At 37.6% G+C, this 22,815-nt stretch overlaps 1 protein-coding gene across 1 annotated transcript in view; it reads left to right on the top strand.

The window, feature by feature from the left end:
• The window catches only part of map3k20 (mitogen-activated protein kinase kinase kinase 20), a 90,919-nt gene that overhangs the window by 58,327 nt on the left and 9,777 nt on the right, over nt 1–22,815 (top strand). Inside the window, exons 12-16 of the mRNA XM_002934606.5 lie at nt 8,796–8,840; nt 10,592–10,622; nt 10,715–10,842; nt 12,159–12,221; nt 16,852–16,941. Coding sequence (XP_002934652.2) covers nt 8,796–8,840; nt 10,592–10,622; nt 10,715–10,842; nt 12,159–12,221; nt 16,852–16,941 — 357 coding nt within the window. The remainder of the gene's footprint in view (nt 1–8,795; nt 8,841–10,591; nt 10,623–10,714; nt 10,843–12,158; nt 12,222–16,851; nt 16,942–22,815) is intronic.

The following is a 22,815-nucleotide window of genomic DNA, read 5'->3' as shown; positions in this document are numbered from 1 at the left end:
ACATCTCCCGGCCCCACAGGCTAAGAATGGGATTCTTATTTCAAACAATTTTTTTTTTTTACAAATACAATTTTGCTATGAATAACTCAGGGCTTCAGAGCAGACACATTAGGGGATCTTGTAATGAAAAGAAAAGGGAAAGCTATACACAGAATTTGTTCATTTGTATCTCTGTCCAAATATACAACATTTACACTGACCTCCTTCCAGGGAAATGTGGCCCCTTTGTGGTTTTACCTCCACCTCACAACTACAGGCAGGTTTTGTGCTCACTAAATAACTGCCTGGCTCCTATTGTGATCCAGGTCTTATATCTTTCCATCATTTGTATGAAATATAGTATTCCTGGGCACATATTTGGGGATTGTACTTCTAGTTTTGCTAAAATTCTCATGAAATCATTCATAGGCAGCTCAATAGAAAATGTATTCTTGGTTCCGTCTCTTCAGAATTGTGTGGAATATTTACTAGGGATGCACAAAGTCCCAAACTGAATCCAAAACAGTTTGCATATGTAAATAAGCTAAATCATGGGAAAAAAGCAAATTAAAAATATCGACACCTTTCATCACCCAGCAGTCTAAAGTCATGTGGTTTTAAGGGTTCGGATTAGGTTCGTCCAGGTGATTTGTCTGAATACCAAACCAAATCCAGGATTCAGCGCATTCCTAATATGTTCTACGTTGGAATAGTGATATATACTCTGGGTTGGACTGGGGGGTGAAGGGCCCACCTGCAGGTGACCCCGCTGGCCGCGTCCCCTACCCCCCCGCACGGGCCCCCCTATCCCCCTTGCAGGGCCCCCCAACCAATGCTGGCAAGGGTCGGGTCTGGGCTGCCGGGGCCCACTGGGAGTTTTCTGGCCCAGTCCGACCCTCTATATACTGAACACCTTCTTGCTCTCCATCATGTAATTGATATGGGAAAACAAAACTGCAGGTATTTTAAGTAGGGATGCACCGAATCCACTTTTTGGGATTTGGGCGAACCCCCAAATCCTTCGTAAAGGATCTGGCCACATACTGAAACGAAACTGAATTCTAATTAGCATATGCTAATTAGGTTTTGGAAGGGTTACATTTTCAACTTCTGTGTTTACGTGACAAAAAGTCACATGATTTTTAGGATTCGGATTTGGTTCGGCCAGGAGCACGGATTCGGCCGAATCCTGCCAAAAAAGCCCAAATCTTGGCCGAATCCCAAACCAAATCCTGGTTTTGGTGCATCCCTAATTTTAAAGCTAGGATAGGCACAGTCTGTAATGATAAATCATTGTTTCCTTACAGACATACCAATAGAAAGTGTGATTGTGCTACTCAAAAATATATTTGAAAAACATTTTTGGAAAAAAAAAGGCCAAACATTTGCATCAAAAACTGTTGAGTAAAAGCTGTTGAGTTTCTATAGAATTCATTGGGAATTGGTGCTGAAGATTTTAAGCAAAAACATTTTTCTTCAAGTTTCATAGAACTTTTGAGATTTTCAGCTTTACAGAAAGTGAATGGAACAATGTGATTTTCAGTTGTGTGGGACTTTTTGCACAAAACAAAACCCAGAACTATTTTTTTCTTAAATATGCTAATGCTTGAGAATATAAAACAAAATGGTGCAGAGAAGAATTTCATTTTATATAAATATTTATTGTTAAGCTGATTTTGCACCAGAATTAAAGGTTACTTAGTAACTGTGTACCTGTCACATTTTGCAGCACAAATTTCAAGTTCAGGTTCCTGAAACTTGATTTTTTGAGATTTTTTCTAAACTCAAATTTCAAAACTTCACTGAGAAGGAAAGTCACTTTGGAATTTTACTGCCAATAGATTCGCCACATTAGTGCCACCTAGAACACTATATTTATTCTGCAGAAAGCATTACCATACCTGAGTAAAGAGCCCTAGAAGCTTTCTCTGTTTGTTTAAGACAGCAGCTGCCATTTTAAGTAGCTTCCTGCTGTAGCTCAAGCGGTTGGTAGCTGAGATCACACATTCCTAAGTGGGGGGAGTGAGTTTTGTGAATTCTTATGGGAGGGGGAAGAGAGGAGAGAACTGCACAGACTCTGGCCCCTGGAATGAAGGATTTTTCTGAGAGAGGAAGTCTGATACCGAAGAACATGTTTACAAAAAAGGAGACAAGCAATCCTGTGTTTCTTTTGATAGAGGATTCAGTGCAGCTTTTCTGTGACTGCTTCTGATAAAGCTTACTTAGTTTTTACCTTTCCTTCTCTTTTAATGTAGAGATATATGGGATTTGTAATAATCAAATGTCAAGCTTTTTTTCAGTTTGAGTTTTTAAGGCTCATTGTTTTGCAGATTTAGTGAAATTGAAGAGTAGACAGTGATTTTACTGCATTCAAGAAGTTTTTTTTTTTTACATCAAGAAGTCTGCGCAGTTCTCTCCTCTCCCCCCTCCCACAAGAATGCTATGAACTTCCTCCTTTAGAAATGTGGGATAAAATCGCAGATGCTGTCAGGCAAATGGAGAAAGCTTCTAGGGTTCTTTACTCAGGTATGGTAATGCTTTCTGCAGAATAAATCTAGCATTCTAGATGGTTTAATGATTTCACAGTGAGTGAGCCGCAACAAACCTCTCTGATAGGCTTCTAGCGTCTAAAAATCAGCAATGTCAAAATTGAAGGCATGTATGTCCCACAGGTATGTGGGAGTTCTGGTTGGTTTTACTCACAACAGCTGGGCATGAGTCTGACATCTTAGAATACAGGAAATTCTTTGCGTTGTGGAGAAAAGTCTGAATTGAAAGAATTTCTTTTTTCTCATTTTATGTTCCCTCGTGAAATAACATTAGACATGTCAAGCTTGTCCGCTTGAGAATAATTATGCTCTGCAGGTCCCGGACATACAGATTAGGCTTCCTTAATAAATTTTTCCAGCAATTGTCTTGTACTGAGCCATCTATGTTTAAATGGGATTCATCGACGCATTTCAAGCGGTGGGTCTTTTGAACTGTATTAAAAGGAATTACTGCATATTTAGGCATTGTATTTCTGTAATCAGGCAGCTTCATTGCTCTTAATGAATTTCTACTTTGCTTAAGATTGAAAAGAACACATTCATTCTGCATGTGTTAGTAATGGCAGATTATACAGTGGCTCCACTATTATAGAACAAGGCCATTTAGTGCTATTAGGAGGATCTTCAGCTGCGTGCAGCTTAGTGTAGAGCATTATGATGTATATAGTAAATAGATATATATAGATGTGACTTTTCTAAGTATTGTCAGTATGGCACTGATTTCTATTGGATACAGCAATAGTATGCGTGGATTTAACACGTTTCCTTTTTACATGGGGACAAACAAATAAAAAATATTGTGCTCCATTTGCAAAACAGTTGTGATAATTTACGCCAGAGCTAATAAACCTCCCTTCATAACACATTCTTGCAGTTATACCTTGTTTTGGTGATAAGTTAGGTTTTAGTGTTATTACAGGTATGGGATCTGTTATCCAGAATACTTGGGACCTGGGGTCATCCAGATAAGGGGTCTTTCGATAATTTGGATCTCCATACCTTAAGTCTGCTACAAAATCAATAAAACATTAATTAACCCCAATAGGATTGTTTTGCATCCAATAAGGATTATTTATATCTTAGTTGGGATCAATTACAAGGTACTGTTTTGTTATTACAGAGAAAAAGGAAATCGGTTTTAAAGTTCTGAATTATTTGATTAAAATGGAGTCTATGGGAGACGGGCTTTCCGCAATTCGGAGCTTTCTGGATAACGGGTTTCTGGATAAGGGGTCCCATACCTGTACTTCCAAAATTTAATATCACCCCCCTGTTTAAAGAGGTTTTTTTCAAGTGATGTTACTATCAAAAACAGCCCAGGCATTATTACTGGCAATGTATCATATTAATAGGGAATTGTGCTATTGCTATAATAAATATTCAGCATATATACAATTCAAATTGACTTTTAATGGCTTAAAAAATACATGCTTATTATGATTATGGCATCTGGTATCACCTGATAAATACATTCATATTTTCCAGTTTGCTAAGGAACTATTGAATCAGATTCATTATAATAGTTTGAACTATAATTGACATTTAATAAACATAAAGTTAATTGTATTTTTTATATTGCTTATATAATTGGTAAAATAACATTATGTGCTAAATTTGTTGCATTATTAAAGAGTTAAGTTATAAAAAGGTTTTGAGTTAACATGCCTAAAAAAAGATCTTCATCTCAAAGGAGAAGGAAAGGCTAATAAAGAGTTAATCTCAAGCTGCAGGCATACCTTCAGTTCTCTCAATAGTGCCCTTAAGTCTCCTCATATTTCTCCTGTTCAGATGCTGAGCTGTGTAAAGAAAGTTCCCATAATTCCTCACTCCTGCACAGACACCCAGACCAAGGGGCTGATTTACTAACCCACGAACGGGTCGAAATGAGTCCGATTGCGTTTTTTTCGTAAAGATCGGTATTTTGCGATTTTTTCGTATGTTTTGCGATTTTTTCGGCGTCTTTACGAATTTTTCGTTACCAATATGAATTTTGCGTAAAAACGCGAGTTTTTCGTAGCCATTACGAAAGTTGTGTAAAATCTTGCGATTTTTCGTAGCGTTAAAACTTGCGCAAAAAGTTGCGCTTTTTTCGTAGCGTTAAAACTTACGCGAAACTTCGCACCTTTTAAGTTTTAACGCTACGAAAAAGGCGCAACTTTTCGCGTAAGTTTTAACGCTACGGAAAAATCGCAAGATTTTACGCAACTTTCGTAAAGGCTACGAAAAACTCGCGTTTTTACGCAAAAATCGTATTGGTAACGAAAAATTCGTAAAGACGCCGAAAAAATCGCAAAACATACGAAAAAGTCGCAAAATGTTCGTTTTCAAGTCGGAACTTTTCCAATTCGGGTCGGATTCGTGGGTTAGTAAATCAGCCCCCAAGTGTACATGCTCAGTTAGTAAGACTATGGGGGAGATTTAATAATCCACGGACGGTCCGAATGCGTTTTTTTTGTAATGATCGGTATTTTTGCGACTTTTTCGTTGCCGTCACAACTTTTTCATATGTTCCACAAATTTTTTGTCGCCGCCGCGACTTTTTTGTATATTTTACGCGACTTTTTCATCGCCGTCGTGAAAAAATCGGATTGGTTTTTCCGCCGTTTACAATCGATCAATACGAAAAAAATCGCGGCTGCGACGAAATAGTTGCGCAAAATACGATAAAGTCGCGGTGGTGACAAATCCCTTTCGGAATTCGGATTTGTGGATTAGTAAATCTCCCCATATGAGTCAGCTTCCTGCTGATTGGCCCAGATCCACATTCCTAAGGGGGGGGTGTGAGTTCTTAGCATTCTTGAGGGAGGGGGGAGCTGCGTGTCTCTGGCACAGGAAAACAGAGACAACAAATCTTTTGACAGAGAACTTAGTGTGGCGTTTCTAATAGGAAAATCAAACCTGCCTAATCAACATCTGTCCGGTTTTCGGTCGTGTAGGCCCGTCAGAGGGCTCTATACATAGGCCGATAACCTGCTAACTTAATCCATGACTTGACTTATGTACTTGGTGCCTTTGCTTCAGAAACTTTAGTTTATCCAAACAAGCTGCTGTGTAGCCACGGGGGCAGCCATTCAAAGCCGAAAAAGAAGAGAAGATGCAGGTTACACAGCAGATAACAGATACACTGTGCAGACTCCCATTGTATACTACAGAGTTTATCTGTTATCAACTGTGTATCCTGTGCTGGAATGGCTGCCCCTGTGGCTACAGAGCAGCTTGTTTATATAAACAAAAGTGATGTTTCTGAAGCAAACACCCCAGTTGTGCCACTGCAGGCCATCAGTACGTTATATTGCCATTCTTTTAACACTTTTTAGATGTTAAAAATGTTGCTTTTTGACAATGGAGTAATTTTGTTAAAGAACACTCCGGGAACAACTTCCTGACCTATAGTCTGTTCCAGATCTAGTAGATCTAGGTGTATTTGCCACTTGTTCATAACGCATAAAGAAAGATCTATCGGGGTATACCCAGCAGTTGTATTCAATTCTATATTTGTTCTTTAGAAGAAACTATGGAATTATAAGACATAAAGTATCTCATTAGGTCTAAGTAGCAAATATATTCTTTTTAAGTTAAGTGTATTGTTAAATTTAGTGAAAAATCCTAATTAACCCCTTTGTGTGACTGCTAATTTATCCCAGAATCCAAAAGCTATAAACCCTTAACTAATCCATGTAAGGAATAGAATCTTACACATATGCCTTTTTTTCTTGTATCCATGAAACAATATAAAACAATTCCACTCAGCCTCAATTTCCATTAAATAAGCCTCAAGGGCCGTTGCAAAAATATTATTAGCCTAATGATAACCATTAGTATCTACAAATGTGACCTCGGTGTTACATTTCCTGCTATTAGATGCCTACGTGCAATTATAGCAGCATGAAAATAGGGACGTGATACTGATTTTGAACATGTGGCTTTTAACATATCCTAATACTTATGTCATGTAAAATGCACTGTATATATATTTTTAAACCAGCATTTAATGGCAACACGTAACTGCTGATAGATGGGCACGGTGGCGGTCACAAATTTACTCACATTTTTATTGTTGAATGTATAATTGGATAATCATAGTAAAAGGCGACTGGGGAAGAATACAGAGGAGCTCACTGCAATGGGCACATGAGGGACGCTTGTATAAGGACATCAGGACACAGGAGGATAATGTTCCCCTCTGAACCTTACCCCTGTCTCTCACAGGAAAATGGAATTTAGTCTGTTTGTACAAGTTATTCATGTTTTTTTTTTTGTTCGTTGATAGCTGAAGGGTAATTGGAAGCAGCATCCAAGGACAATGATGACAAGTGTATTACTGCCGGGAACGTAATTAGAAATTCTCAGTGGCAGACTCTCGCGCGGGCCCTGCGTTGATCAAATACAGAAAGGCACATACAGCAGTGGGAAAAACAGGGAGCTCCTAATCCAGAGATGGTTTTTGGACATGAGAAAGTGGAATTTGCCCTGGTCTTCCTGCATCTCTGAGGGCCCCCTGGGGGGAAATAAATGAGTAGAACAAAAATGAAAAATCAGATTTCCTAGCTCCAGTCTAATTGTTTCAATTTTATTATAGGGTAAATGCACATGTTTGTACATTTCAATCATATTTAAAAAAAAAAATGTATTTACAAACATTACCAGCTGTAATTTATAAATGTATTTGCCTATAGTTGCATTCCTGCTGTCAATCATACTTATAATGCAGTGGGACTACCTGACAGTAATGGAGGTTGCATCCACTTGCTTGGATCAGGGAGTTGAATACATTAATTCGGTTTATGTTGGATATGTTTAGATTATTCTAAATCTACTGTATAGTCAGACAGGCCTGGCCACATCATGTCAGACTACAAGTGAGAGCATTTGTTGTATCTTCAGTAGTAGTATGAATGCAAGTCTTGTAGGACCAAACTGAACTTTTGGGTCTTATAGACATTGCTGGCAAAACTGGCAGGTATGTAGTGCTCAGATATGCATCACCATGCAATCCATTCCATAAGAAGGTACCGGGCTTTTGGTAGTAATTTCCTTTGACTTTGAATGGGGGGAGAGTAGCATTTTGTCAGTATTCTATGGAACTTTACTTTTTTTTCTGGTTTTAAATACATAATGGACCACTGGTTTTACTTTTATCCTCACACCTTCCCCTTCCATCAACTAGTGGTGTAAAGGAGAACTAAAGCTTAACTAAAGAAGTAGGATAGAAATGTACATTATGTTTTGGGTTTGTGTAACAGCCCAAGGCACCCACAGCCCTTTAGCAGGGAAGATCTGTGTCCCCAAAGATACCCCAGTAGCCCCCCCATCTTCTTTTCTGCTGATTCCCTGCACATGCTCTGTGCTGCTGTCACTTACTGAGCTTAGGGACTGATGCACAATATACTGTATATATAGAATATTAATGTCACAATATAAGGCTGATTAGTAATCAGTACAGATAATTACTACAGGCAGGTCAGCAACCAATGCCATTAGCATCAGAATTTAATAATCAGACCTATAGCATCATCTTTCATGACAGGCCAGCCTAATTTCTGCTGGATAATTTGTGACAACACTGAGCATGTGTAGTGCCGCAGGCACTTGTAACAGAAACCAAGATGGGGAGCTACTCTGATAACTGGAAAGTCCTGGATGATTTCTACTATGGAGATGCTGAAACTTTAGGCAGTTGCAGTAAGTTCTGTACTAAAATATGGAATTTCTAGCCATGTTCATGGGTTTAGTTCTCCTTTAAAAAGAAAGAGCAAGCTCCGAATAACAAGCCCTTTCCTTCCCCCCCAGTTGTCTGGAAGGGTTTCACTTGGTGGGATCAGGTCTGAAATGGAAGTGCTTTCAGTTTCACTGATCACTGTATAAGGAGTAAATAGTATAGGTAAAACAACACAAAGGATATTTTTTGCAAAGCTCTAATACTGTATATATTGCACCTATATAACAATGCCCCATTTTGTAGTACTACAACTGCCTAGGTAAGAACAATACATTTTCTTAAATTATTTATTATATATATTTTATATAATCGAGAGGGAGACGTGCCCAACTGATATACACTGTAGGCAAATGTAGGCTTTACATGTCCTTTAAGGTACATCACATTTTCCGCCAGATGGAATAGTGTGTGTGTATATATACTATAATTCTATCTCGCTGAAAATGTGAGACAACTCAAGCAGGTTATTATATAATATAAATATAATATATAATTATATGGTACATAAATATTCTTATTTGTTCACTCTTCTATCATTTCTCTCACAGCTGTTGCCTTCCTTTGATATCTGTGCGTGGACAGAAGAAGACGTGGTAAGCTTTATGGGCACCACACTGTAATGTAACATGGAAAGTAATGTAACTGAGGTTTCTGTGCTTCACCAAATAGACAAGTGGCCTAGACTTTTCTAGAACACTCTTTTTGTCAGTTTACTTCATTACTGGCTATATTCTTCCAAGTATTGTTGCATTCAATCATTTAAGGTCACTGGGGTACAGCTCTGTGTTTACACCATGCAGGAGACTTCATGTAAAGGGAAGTGAATTAACACCCTTCACTTTTAAATTCTGAGCTAAGTAGTCATGTTTCATTTTATTATACATATATGAAATAACATATGATCCATTTACATGAATAAGTCACAAATAAATCTCTTAATTTTCACCAATGTGGTAGCCTGATTCTTTAATTGTTATTGTCAGGACTAACGACCAAACTTATGACAAATCTTGAGCTGGTTTTGGTATGGAGCGTATATCTGCCCTAGATTGGCACTAGTTGCACATACCTACTGCTCCATTGTTTTGTGCAGGTGTCTCTGCTCAGTAGCACAGCTTTGCATTCTGCATGATTGATACATCCCCCTGATGAGAAGCAATATAAATAAACATTTTCTATTTCAGGGTAAGCTCATGGAATTCATAGTTGCTATATCAAATGGCCAACATGCACTTTAGCTACAGAAATGTTTCAAGGCTGTATATGGAGGGACTACCTTTATGGTGGACTTTCCTTTTATCAAGAGTTAGCTTTGCAAATGTATGGTACCTTTTATAACATTCAGCTCATTTCATGTGTATTTCAACACAAGCCATTCTTCTGGTCACTGTATAGCAATATGATTAAAACACTAGTTATTGCTGTGCACGAGGACTATAGAAGGCCTATTTCAAAGATCTATAGCTAAAATGCTACTTGTTAGCCAAGATCTCCCTATAGGGGACCCCTGCTGTAGATATTATTGACCATATATTAAATATGACAGCCATCCTATATATATCAGCATACAATAATTAATAGTTGTCTTCCTCTCCTCCAGCCCCTGTCAGACCAAAGCCTATAGCCCCCAAATTAGTCCTGACCTCAATTCCCTAGCAAACGAGATTCATGTACAAATATTACACTTTATAAAATTTTAAAAAAACATTAAATAGTGGCTAGCCAGCCTACACTAAACTGGCAAATATGAAAAATAAATGTGTCTCTTATATTGGACACAATAGTTCACATATCACCACTCAATTTGCACATTTGTAAAACCACAAATTATTAATAAAAATAGTTGTCCCTGTTTAAAAAAAACCACAGGTGGATGGTAGAAAATGGTTCTAGTTCACTTATAACAGTTATTCAAACAGTAGTTCAATAGGATCCGCAGTCAGCTTACATCATTTAGATGGCACTGTGGGTTTATCAGCGGCCATATTGAATTATCATATGGACCCACAGTAAATGACAGAAATTTGCTGGCCTACGGGGCCCTGGATAATATTCAGTATCACTAATTGCAATACAGTGTGGGATAATAATGTCCCAGATACAAATTGTTAGTTCATAAAGAGCAGTTATAGAGCCATTCAAATCAATGGTCAACTTAAATCCAAAGTTTGGAGAAATTTACCACCACTGTAGATGCAACTATACTTACTAATTTTCATTATTGTAGGCTGTCCGGCCACTAATTTTATTTGAATTGTATAAATGAATGGGAATTGTGCATACACTCTTTGCTATTAAGAAATCTATATTTTAAAAATGTAATTTTACTTTCTTAATTTTGCAGTACGTTTGGATGCAGCAGCTGGTTAAATCAGGTAAAGCCATAAACAGATCATAAAGACATTGCATTTGTGCTAACACTGTACGGTAGATGAATGTAACAGCACTGTGCTTCCTTGTGCTATAGATGATGAAAATATGTACGCCTCACTGTTCAGACAGCACCACATCACTGGCAAAAGGCTGCTTCTCTTAGAAGAAAGAGATCTAAAGGACATGGGGATTGTCTCTAAGGGGCACATCATTCATTTAAAGGTAGGTAGCAGAAATGACTAGGATCCCTTCCTGTAAATAGGCTTATTTTAGAGGCTATATATATATATATATATATATATATATATATATATATATATATAGTACCAAACTCAATGGGAATACTTGTGAAAATCTAAATTTATTGAAAAAATCCAACGTTAGTTTAGGGAGTGCTCCTCCATGGTTCTATTATATATATATTTGTATATCTCTGTATTTCTAACATTTTTCCCAGCACCCAGGCATTTTTCCCATTGTGGTATGTGCCCTCTTTTTACTATGTTATATATATATATACACATGCCATAGTAGCGCAAGGGCACTTTCCTTAGACCAACAATTGCCTGGGTGCCGGGTGTAGGAAACAATTATATAGATATTGAATTAACACAGCACTCGCAGTATTTAATCAAAAAGCAAAAATATACTTTATTGGTGCAAACAAATCGACGTTTCGGTCACAGTTCCTGGGCCTTTCTCAAGATAGGTCCAGGAGTTGTGACCGAAACATTGATATGTTTGTACCAATACAGAATATTTTTGATTAAATCCTGCGAGTGCTGTGTCCATTCGATATCTATCTATCTATCTATATATATATACATACACCCAAAACAAATAAAAAATTTACAATTAACAGATTTTGCCCAAATGTTTTTCAAGTTTTCATGCTAAGTATAAAATTCATTTCATTTCCTTCTCTCCTACCAGACTGCAGTTAACCGTACACATATCCTACAGAAAAAAAGTTAACAAACACTGTTGTACAGTTTATTACAAGATATTTAAAATTTTGCAGACTATAAATGACAAAACTATTATTTTAATCTTCTGTATTTTCATTCCCTAATAGAGCCCCTCTGTAAAACTGTACTGCTCCTGTACTGCTGTTGTTTGTCTGTTGGTGTGATAATTCCAGTTTCAAGAGTTATCTCATAGTTGTGATGTTAATAATATTATGATCTGCTTTAAATAAGATGCTGCAAATATACAATAATAAACCCATAGTCTGGCTGTGCCACTTCCCAGAAGGCTGCAGGTAGTCACCTTAGAATACAGTGGCATATAGGAAAGCATGAGCAAGGGCTACGCCATGCCAACCAGAACCAAGTTAGCCAACCAAGCAAACTAGGCCTTGCAGTTGGTAGTGTCAAGCAGTAGGTGGGTTGGTGAATTCAAAGTTCTTCATGTAAATCTGTATATCACAGAAAACCTATTTTTCCTTATGTATGTAATTGTCATTCTGTGTTAAATGTCCCAGAATCAGAGTAATTCTATTTGGTAACTATTTTATTTTTTTCTCTGTTTTAATGCAGACAGCAATAGAAAAATTAACACACGATTATCTGAACCTTTTCCATTTCCCTCCACTAATAAAGGTAAGATTTGTGCGTTCAGATACTTTCACTACTTACAAATTATAATTACCACGTGCAGTAAACAGTCAGTGCTGGGTAATATACAATACTGAACAAAGCACTACTTATTAAACATTAATGGGCTTATTTATCAGTTTTTTAATTTGTGAATTTGAGTTTGTTTTTCTAATTCAAATAAACTTGCATTTCGATTGCTTGCTTAGTTATTAATAAGGAAAACTCGTGCCCAGGAGCAACCAATCCGTAAGTAGAATTTACTGGTCACCCATTTAAAAGTATCTTATTGGTTGCTATGGGTTACTGCTCCTGGGCAAAGTACCTTTTATTACATATGGGGGTAAGTGCGGTGAGTGGAAGGGTGTCTGTGCCACATAGGTGGCGCTACAGTTAGTGGCATGCACACATGACACATATGAGTCATTGGCTGAACTGTGGAAAGTGGACAACTTTGAGCAACGTCCTAAACAGTAGTGTGGATGGAAACAAACCACAAGCTATTTACATATATCTAGAAGATCTGGATTTCAGTTGTGTTGCAAAACTGTCTGGAGTAAGAGTTTTTCAGCAGTGACAGATTTATTAAAATATACATACGGTGCTAAGTGATGTCACATAAATCAGTCAAATGTGTGTATTATAAGAATGAATGTACCCCTTTATTTATGGATATTACAAGAGGCTACAGAGTTCCATGATTTATAAGAGCAGTTGGCTACAGCCTTGTGCCTTTATATGGTCTTGGAACTCTTCAATTACTTCTTATATTGTATTAGAAATGTATTTTGCCCTGTATATTTACATTGGAGAGTGAAAAATGTAATTTCCAACTGAATATTAAGAGTTTGTATATTTTGTAAAGTTCTGTTTAATGGAAGGCAGATCTGCTTCCCACAGCGTCTGAGTTCTTTATATGTCACAAAACAGCCCAGGCCAAATGGACTGTTTCATATTTCCAGGCCTGTCTACAGGTAACATGAAAATTAGAGGTGGCTGATTGGCTTATTTCTGGGCCAGTAATAGGCTAGCCAGCTGCCAATCCTTGCTTTTTTATGAGTAGTTATTTAACTGTGGATACTTTAGGGGAAAAAAATCACTTATCTGTCATTTTCAGTTGAATCACAGCACATTTAGGTAGCTGTAACTATATTAATAGACATAAAAAAATAGAGGGGAAATTAACAGCTACTAAAACCTTCTCAAATGCCACTTTGTTCATATACATAACAAGACTTGCTGTGCTCTTAAAAATGAAACTCTTCACTGGTGAGTCCGTGGGACACGGAGCCTTTGTTAAAAGGAAATTAACTCTGCAATACAGGCAGAGAAAGCAGCATGGCATCCATTCTTTTTCCTTTTCACATCAGCTGCCATTGACATCAAGACCAAGTGCCATTAACTGTTGCGTTTCATGCCAGCATCAGATATCCGTTGTTGCAGCGCAGTATTCCTTCCAAAGAGAAGCTCATTGTGAGCGACTCCTGCCAAGATTCCACCCGGCTTGTTCTTTAGCTGCAAATTTATGGAAGAGCAAACAAATCTATTCCCAGCGCAAACATTCTGTCAATGAAATGCTATTTATTGGCTGCAGCCTGCATATCGGCAGAGTGAAGGATGTCTCAGCTGGGCTTCTAAGTTCTCCCACATTCCACCTACTTATGCGGAGTGAATCATTAACTAAAATATGTAATTACTTGTATAATTAGGCATAGAAAAGACAAGAGCATCTCTCCTGGTCATTGCTAAATATTCTTATGTATATTTAGAGTAAAGCACCTCCACTCCCTTCTCTTCATGGTATAGTTATCTCGATGCACGTGCTTGCCTATTACATATCCACCCATTTGAAACCTAAAAAAAAGATCCTACAATTTTGAATGCAAAGTAGTTTTTCTAGGAAAATGTTGCCACAGAGCTTCTCTAAATACTTTGATATCGAGGAGGCCTATTAGGGATGAAATTCCACCTCCAATGTCACCATCAACCAGGATCATTAATGAATCTCACCCTAGCAGCCCAGCTCTACCCAGTCAGTGTCCCTCCTAGAAAGTGATATTTATTTAAACGAAGATATGAAGCACATGAAGTTACATGGCTTGTTTAAGGAATAATAAATGGCTATCAAAGTATGTAAGTTGAACTTGTATTTCCTTTAAGAGACTCTTGAAGAAGTTACCAGCTCTATGTTTCAACAACTTCAGCTCTGTTAAGTGAAATATATCATCTTTAATTGAAGCCCAAGCAACTGCTTCAATCAATCAGTGCAAATTCATTCATTAAGGAAGTGGAAATAGAATTGTCTTTAAAAAGGCAGACTCCCGCTCCTCGTCACCTGGCCAGAGGGCCAACAATGAAATAGTCTTCAGCCTTTGTCTAAAGACTAGGCCGAACTCCCCAGCCAAAGGACCTGCTGAAGGCAAGACCCCTTTCGCAGCATGGCTAGGATAGCCCCTTTGTCCAATCACCTCCAGCCAGAAGGCCTTCAAGGGGAAAGAATAACAAGTGACCTGCAAAGCAAAGGGCAATAGTAGGGAGGAGCCTGATGACCACATATCTCCTCCCCCCTAGATGCTTGCAAAGACTGAGGCACATTGTATCTGATCCTTAAGAAAAATACAAAGATAAAAATGAAGGACAAACAGTGGAGTAAAATTATAAATAAAGTTAAAAAGAGTGTCTGTGTGCAGTCCCAGCCTTACAGCCGAAATATAAATATTCTCTTCCCCTGTGTCAAAAGCTGTAAAAGAGCAGCATGCTGTTTAAAGTGCCGGAGTAAAATGCACACATATGCCATATGGTGGTGGTGCAATCCTGCAAATTCTGGGGGTGCAGAAAATGCTCAGGCTCAGGCAGCCGGCCCTTTGACCAGAAGATTAAGTGCCTCTTTGTCTCACCATTCAAGAGTGGGGCCTTCCCCAAACGATAAGAACAGATACTACACTTAAACGGCTGAGAAGCATAGTGTTGCTTCATCTGAATGTTACTAGCATAAATCTTTTTCAGGATCTTCCAGGGCTAATAAAAGAATGTCCTGCATTATGCCCAGGCTGCTCTGTGTACTCTTAACCCTCTTCTTGGTTTCATACCATTGTTGCTAAAGGGTCAGGTATCTGTGGGTTACTTGCAAAAATAAATAAAAATGGGTAACCTGCGGGTTGCAGCTAATATTTGCAGATGTGGGTTATAGCTATACTTCTTATATTATATTATGTATAATATTTATATTTGATTCTACCCCAGCCCACATGTGATGATGTCACTTCTGGTTTGCAGCAATAGCACTTCCTGTTTACTGGTGGCGGATCAGGTTGTGGATAAGGCAGTTGCAGGTTGGGCTGGATAGTGGGTCCAAACAGTTAAAAATGTGGGTCCAGGTTTCAAACATTGGTTCCTCGTAGGAAGGTACTGAATACATTTTTCTTGCTTTGAGCACCTAAACAGCATTATATCAGCTCTCTGGAAGTTTGCAAACAACAAATTATTAGGAAACAAAATTTGCACAGTAATCCCAATATGTTTTAAATTACAATAAAATATCTAAACCAGAGTTGATAAGCATAAGTGTCATTGGATAATTCTCTTGCATCTGTAATTACACTTGATATGTCTATTTGGGGAGCAAGATGAAGCAAAAGAGTCAGCTTTAGAGAAGGTATTTGTCCTCTCTTGTATGTATGTATGTATGTATGTATAACTTTATTTATAAAGCGCCACAAGGGTACGCAGCCCTGTACAATCTTACAAAATTACACACAGGGAGGACAAGTGTTATAAAAAAAAATACAATAAATATATATATATATATATATATAAGTGCCATGTGGTATGAGACACAGTAAGAAGGAGGTCCCTGCCCCGTAGAGCTTACAATCTAACAATCTTTTAGTTATGAAAACAAAAAGCTGCATATGTTTTGCCACTGGGGATTCAATTTAACGCTGGTGGAAAAGCATTTAGAAGAGATTTGTTGCCCAGATTTAACTGCGGGCTACAAATCACCCTTTAATAGACTCCTTTTTAGTTAAAATTAGTGATTTCAGCCTGGAGTATCTTTAAAAAAAATCCTGTATAACATTTTTTATGAATGTATTTTTTGGAGATGCAAGGCACATACTTGCTAGCAAATAACTTCATATATCAGGGACAATGCTACGTAACTTTTTTAGCCACCCATTATAAAAAAATATAAATATATATGCATTGTTACCACATTTCCAGGGGACATTTTTACATTTTTTGATCCATGTCCTTGAGGAAACAGCTGTCCTTGATATTTTTTCTACCTGTTCGATATTGTTCTGCCATAGTGGTTAAAATCTTTACTGTTGTAGATTGGGTTCTAGCAAAATATATTTGTGATTGGAAGAGAGGTATATTTCATATAGGGACCCCTAATAATTGAGTTCTGTTTTTGAGTTCTAAAGATTTTCCCCCAACCCTTCAAGTTGTACAGATGTTTTCCATTTCTAGCCCTACCCTGATTTATGAAATATTCCTATTTTTTTACGATGGTTACGGCTTAGTAAAAAATACATATGCATTATGATTTACAATCCTCTTTTCTGTTCTATAACATTTGTTCTCCAAGATAAATTGACCAAAAATAATTGCCAACATTTATTTGTTTTTGTAGGATTTTGAGTCTGAAAATGATGAAGAAGAAAAGCTAGTAAATCTAGAACTTGTTTTTGGATATCATTTGAAATCAGGCAGCTGCCCGGAGGTACAGTCAGTCTTTTATTTGCAAACTTTCATAATAGAAATTTTATAATTTAAATCTATGTAATGCTTATTTCTGTTGTAAATAGGCTACCTCAACAACAGTATTAAGTAACATCTTTTCAATGTATCAGTTTTTATGTATTATTTCAATTTACCTGGCATAGGACACTGTTTAAACAGACACTTAGGATGTTACTGGGTTTGTGCTAGGGGAGGAGTTGTTATAAGGACAATTGTGTATGGAGCCATGAAGTCGGTATTGTACAGGAGGCAAAGGAAGAAGTCTTGAGGCCCACAACATAACAACATAACATAAAGGGACCAGCAGCTATATATACATCAGTGACATCCAACTCGTGTCAACTAACTGTTGGGGATACTGGTAGAGCAACTGTTGACCTTAAGTTATGCATCGCTAATATGGATATACAAAAGGCCATATATAAATAATAGTTTTACAAATGAGCTTTAGATATTTTATACAGCTTATAATTCTCTGCATCATTATCCTCTGAGTACCGTATATACTCGAGTATAAGCCGATCCGAGTATAAGCCGAGGTACCTAATTTTACCTAAGAAAACTGGAAAAACTTATTGACTCGAGTATAAGCCTACCCTAGGGTGGGAAATGCAGTAGCTGATCACATGAAATGGATATACCTGATCAGTATTGATAATAATGGGAAATACTGTACTTAGGTACTAATTATAGGTAATTATTGATTGACTGAAGTTAAACACATAATATGTGTTTAACTTCAATCAATTATGATTAACTATAATTAGGATCTATAGGAAATATATACTACAGTATTATATATATGTAATGTATGTAATATGTCACATGTACAGTAATGGGAAAAGTTATATACTGCCCCCGCCAACCCTATAGCGATTCCCGCAGCCCCCACCATCTCTATAGCCCACACGCACAGCACGGACAGTCTCTCAAAACGAAACAAGTCAGTCTTACACAGTGGCCGATTTAAAGTTCCTTCAGTCCCAGTTAATGTCGCTCTCAGCATGTCGGCTTCCCACAGAAGCGTAGCGCTGTGATAGGAACCACCTTCTACATTAGCCTGCTACCTGTTGGTGCGCTCCACAGTGGCGCCTGGGGCGGAAGTGACGTCACGCGCCCCTTCAGGTTGTCATGGCGTCACGCGCCCCTTCAGGTTGTCATGGCCTCGTCTTCCACACAGTCACATAGATATACTGTCTATCTATATAGATAGATAGACAGTATATCTATGTGACTGTGTGGAAGACGAGGCCATGACAACATGAAGGGGCGCGTGACGTCACTTCCGCCCCAGGCGCCACTGTGGAGCGCACCAACAGGTAGAAGGTCTTGTGGATTACTCAGGCAATCAGCGGTTCCTATCACAGCGCTACGCTTCTGTGGGAAGCCGACATGCTGAGAGCGACATTAACTGGGACTGAAGGAACTTTAAATTGGCCACTGTGTAAGACTGACTTGTTTCATTTTGTGCGTGTGGGCTATAGAGATGGTGGGGGCTGTGGGAATCGCTATAGGGTTGGCTGGGGCAGCAGGATTTGCTAGCATTGGGTCTGGGACTCGAGTATAAGCCGAGGGTACATTTTTCAGCACATTTTGTGTGCTGAAAAACTCGGCTTATACTCGAGTATATACGGTAATATTACTGATAATCATCATTGTTAGGAAGACATTGCTTTTGGTCTTTATATCAAGGCCTACTGTTGACAAAACTATATGGATAACTCTTCAAACATTGTGTGTCCTCAGTTCACAGGGATCACTCACTTCCAAATTCTAAACTGCCTTTGCAAGCAGTGTTAGCAACTATATGTTTGGAGCATAGGTTTCTATTGGCAAGCTGTCATACCTAACATCAGCTGCCAAAACTTTGAAGTTATGGAAATGCTGTCTCTGTAGTGATAAATCACACTGTAGAACAAGGTGACTGTATGTTTGGGGGGGGTGCCAATAGAACACTTCCTGCCTGAAAACATAATACCAACTGTAAATACTGACAGAGAAAATTAGTAGTCTGGGGATGTTTTTCCATAGTTTGGGTTTGGGCCTCCCGTTTTAGTTAAAAACAAACCTTAAAACAAGTCTACAATGACATTCATAACAATTCTGGGTTTTACATATTCTGGCAACAGTTTGGTGAAGGTCCTTCCCTGTTTCAGCACTTTAATGCCCCCCATGCTCAAAGCAAGGTCTGTACAGATTCAGTTTGCTAAGAAAGGAGTAGAAGCACTTGAATCAGAATCCTTACTACAACTCCTGCAGACTGGATTAGAACATCGATAGCAGGCCAGCCCTGCACAAGATAGGTGCCCAACATCTCTAATGTCCTTGTAGTTGAATCAAAGCAAATCCCATCAACAAAGCTCCAACATCTAGTTAAAACCCTTCTATTGAAGAGTAAAGGCTTTTATAGACCAAGTTCATATAGTTAACAAATTCCAATATTGCTTTTACAAAGAACGTTTTGTAAGCAAGTGGTCCCCTTAGATGCTGGGCATCCTGCACAGAGGAGTGTGTTGCAGCAGTAAATAAATATCATTCAAAAATGCATGGGACCTGTCATCCAGAATGCTTGAGACCTCCAGATAAGGGGTCTTTCTGTAATTTGGATCACCCTTTGTCTATTTTAAAATAATTAAAACCTTAAATAAACCCAGTAGGCTTGTTTTGCCTCCGATAAGGATTAATTATATCTTAGTTGGGATCAAGTACAGGTACTGTTTTATTATTACAGAGAAAAGGGAATCATTTAACCATGAAATAAACACAATAGGGCTGTTCTGCCCCAATAAGGGGTAATTATATCTTAGTTGGGATCAAGTACAAGGTACTGTTTTATTATTACAGAGAAAAAAGAAATAATTTTTAAAAAATGTTATTATTTGATTAAAAATGTTAGAAAGGCCTTCATGTAATTTGTGATGCTTAATTTGGCTTTGTGGGTAATCTTTTTCTGGATAAGGGATCCCCTACCTGCATTTCCATTTAAAAAAAAATGTCAAAATCATACTCCACTTTGTTTTCAAAAATAAGTATGCGTACAGTTATTTAGAAAAGACTCAAGGACATAGCTACAGGGGTCCTTTGGTATCTAAGGGGCTTGCATGGGAGCAAATAATTAGACTTTTAACCTGAAGAAAGATAAGGAAAATTCACAGACCTACATACAATGTCTCTGGACAGAAATGGTAAAATGCAAACACTCGTGGTCACTGGGGACAGGGGACAATTCAAAAACCATTTTCTTGAAACAAAATAAATGTTTTTTCAACATGTATCTCAGTCAGTATGGGTATATTTAAAATCGTACAGGTTTCAAAACACAACAATATATAATTCCCCTGATAAAAAGTATATATGTGTGTATAGATATATCAGTGTGTATGTATATAAAATCATCCACATCATCCATATTCCAAATAGCCCAAATCACACAAAGAATTGCTCCTACTCTCACAGATACTGCAGTGTTCTGTTATATAATTGTGGGTAATCTTATATTTCCTGGAAAGCATTTTTCCAGGTCTGAAATTATGACCTGAAGTGCTGCTACATGGACAACATGAATCGCTTGTCAAGCAGAGTTAACTAAAATAGGTTGCACAGCAGTACGCTGTGACCTGCTTCTTTATCCAAGAGATTAGATAGTGTAGGTTCTTTAAATTAAATCATAGCAGGATACCTGCAAACTGCAGTCATATTTGGTCATATTATATATACATCTATGTATATGCATTAGCTATATAAGCGGTACAACTAGGCTAAACTTATATTCTAAATTCCTAAAGGTGCCCAAACACAAGCTAACATAAGAGCCATTCCACTAATTACTTTGTGGGCTGAACAGTTAAATACTGCATGATTTGATAAGGTTTGCTTATCCTGGATGGACAGACAGATATATATATATATATATATATATATATATAGAGAGAGAGAGAGAGATGAACTAGGGGCAGATTAATCAAAATGTGATATTAAAGCTCACCGCAGAAAAATTCACCCACTTTCTATTCATCATGGGATTTTGAGAAGCGTCTTTATCAATGATGATAAATAAACTTTCACCCATTGATAAATACACTTCTAAAGATCCCATGGGAATGAATAGAAGGTGGGTGAATTTTTCTGTGAGGAGGGAGTGGCATCTAGGAAGTGCCTAATGGAAAGTGAAAGGAACTGTCTGCCTAAGCGTAGAGGTGGGCGGGGGGGGGGGAGGCAGAATATAATTGGCAGCTGAGGTTTCTAAATGCGTTTGTATGGAGATATGGATGTTTTAATTAAAAAAAAGAATTTGTATTTCATGTTAATTTGAAAAGGAATTACACAGGTGACAGGTGCTCTTTAAATATCACTTGAGATTCCTGCATATCCAAAATATGATAGTAACATTGTAATGTCAAGTAAATTTAACTTTTAGTATGATGTAAACCATTTTGAGGTGTACCTTTGTTTCTATTTGTGTATTCTTAAGGATTTCCATTTCTCTTCTGCCCCTCTTACTCTGAGTTTATAATATTGCTGTTTGCAAGACATCTCTGAATCCTAGGCACCTAGTCACCTGTATTAAACTGTCTGCAGAGCACTGATTGGCCCCCATCGGGATCCCAAGCAAACTTATTTGCAGAGGACCTCATACACAGCCTAATGCAGTCTATGCCCTATGGGATTTCTTTCCTTGTTGAATTCTGAGCCCCTGTCAGAAATAAGTTGGGGAGCCCATTCTTTGGCCCATCCACAGGCAAATACTGTCAACCTGACCAACTTTAAAAAGCATTCAGATGACAATAGTGCATAATTAGTCTGAAACCATTTTATCACATCAGAGAAAAAAACTTAATTGTAGTTTTTATAAACTCATTGAGAAGAAAGTGCGCAGTTCTAATTATAAAATTAAATAGACATCTTTAATACAGGGTGATATTAGTTTTACTGACCCACTAACTGAATTTAGATAGCACTGCCCGTATAGCGCTAGGCAATAAGTGAACCTTTTTATAACGTAGCTAGATTTGACAACTTCCATTTCACAAATCAACATATTGCAGTTGCTCAGTTCAAAAATAAAGGGCAAGATATTTTAATGCAATGACTTATTTTGGCATCGATTCCGCTGTTGATTCAGAATGCGGTGTATCATATATATATAAGTCCTGGTGCATGGTACACGCTGTGAGTTCTTTTCTCTCAGCCATAATTGCCACTATGAAAAATACAAGTTTCAAAAACCAAGGCAGTCATACACACATAAAGAAAGGTGACTGTAATCTTCAGATTTTATAGCATGCTGCCCTAATTAAAAGTACCCTGTAGAAATACGGCATTATTCTGCCTTTCTTAATTTAAGCGATGTGTCATCCAGTCAAGAAAACATGTCAGGACCTTTATAAACATGTCAGGCAGGATGTTTTCAAAGCAATTTCATATCCAGAAAATGTGTATTGTGCCATTAAAAGTATGCTTCATTTGAGTTGTTTCAATTTAATCTTTAAGAATCCCCAAAGGCCTTGTTCCACTCGCAGGAAAAACATGAAAAAAAAAAAAGAAATCTTCTAGTAACCTTGTCTGTGCTAGTGCCTAGTTAGTAACAATTCTGCCTGACCTTAGACACGAGCTATTGTTAAGGGTATAATACATTTACATATTTTGCAATAAAACATCAGTCATTTGCATTACAGTGTCAAGATTTATTTTATTCTTCCACCTAAAAATGACTCATTTTCCTTTCTTGTATTTTAAAGACCAACTACTCTAAGCTTGTTTGAGAATAATCAAAAATTGGCCATTTAGCTAGAAGTCATTTTCTTTTCAAAAGGCAAATGTTATTTAATCTTTCAGCTGTTCATTGTGCCATCAT

Source organism: Xenopus tropicalis, chromosome 9, assembly GCF_000004195.4.
Source record: "Xenopus tropicalis strain Nigerian chromosome 9, UCB_Xtro_10.0, whole genome shotgun sequence".
Classification (NCBI taxonomy): domain Eukaryota; kingdom Metazoa; phylum Chordata; class Amphibia; order Anura; family Pipidae; genus Xenopus; species Xenopus tropicalis.
The sequence above is the reverse complement of the archived record's forward strand: the minus strand, read 5'-3'. Positions and strand labels throughout refer to the sequence as shown.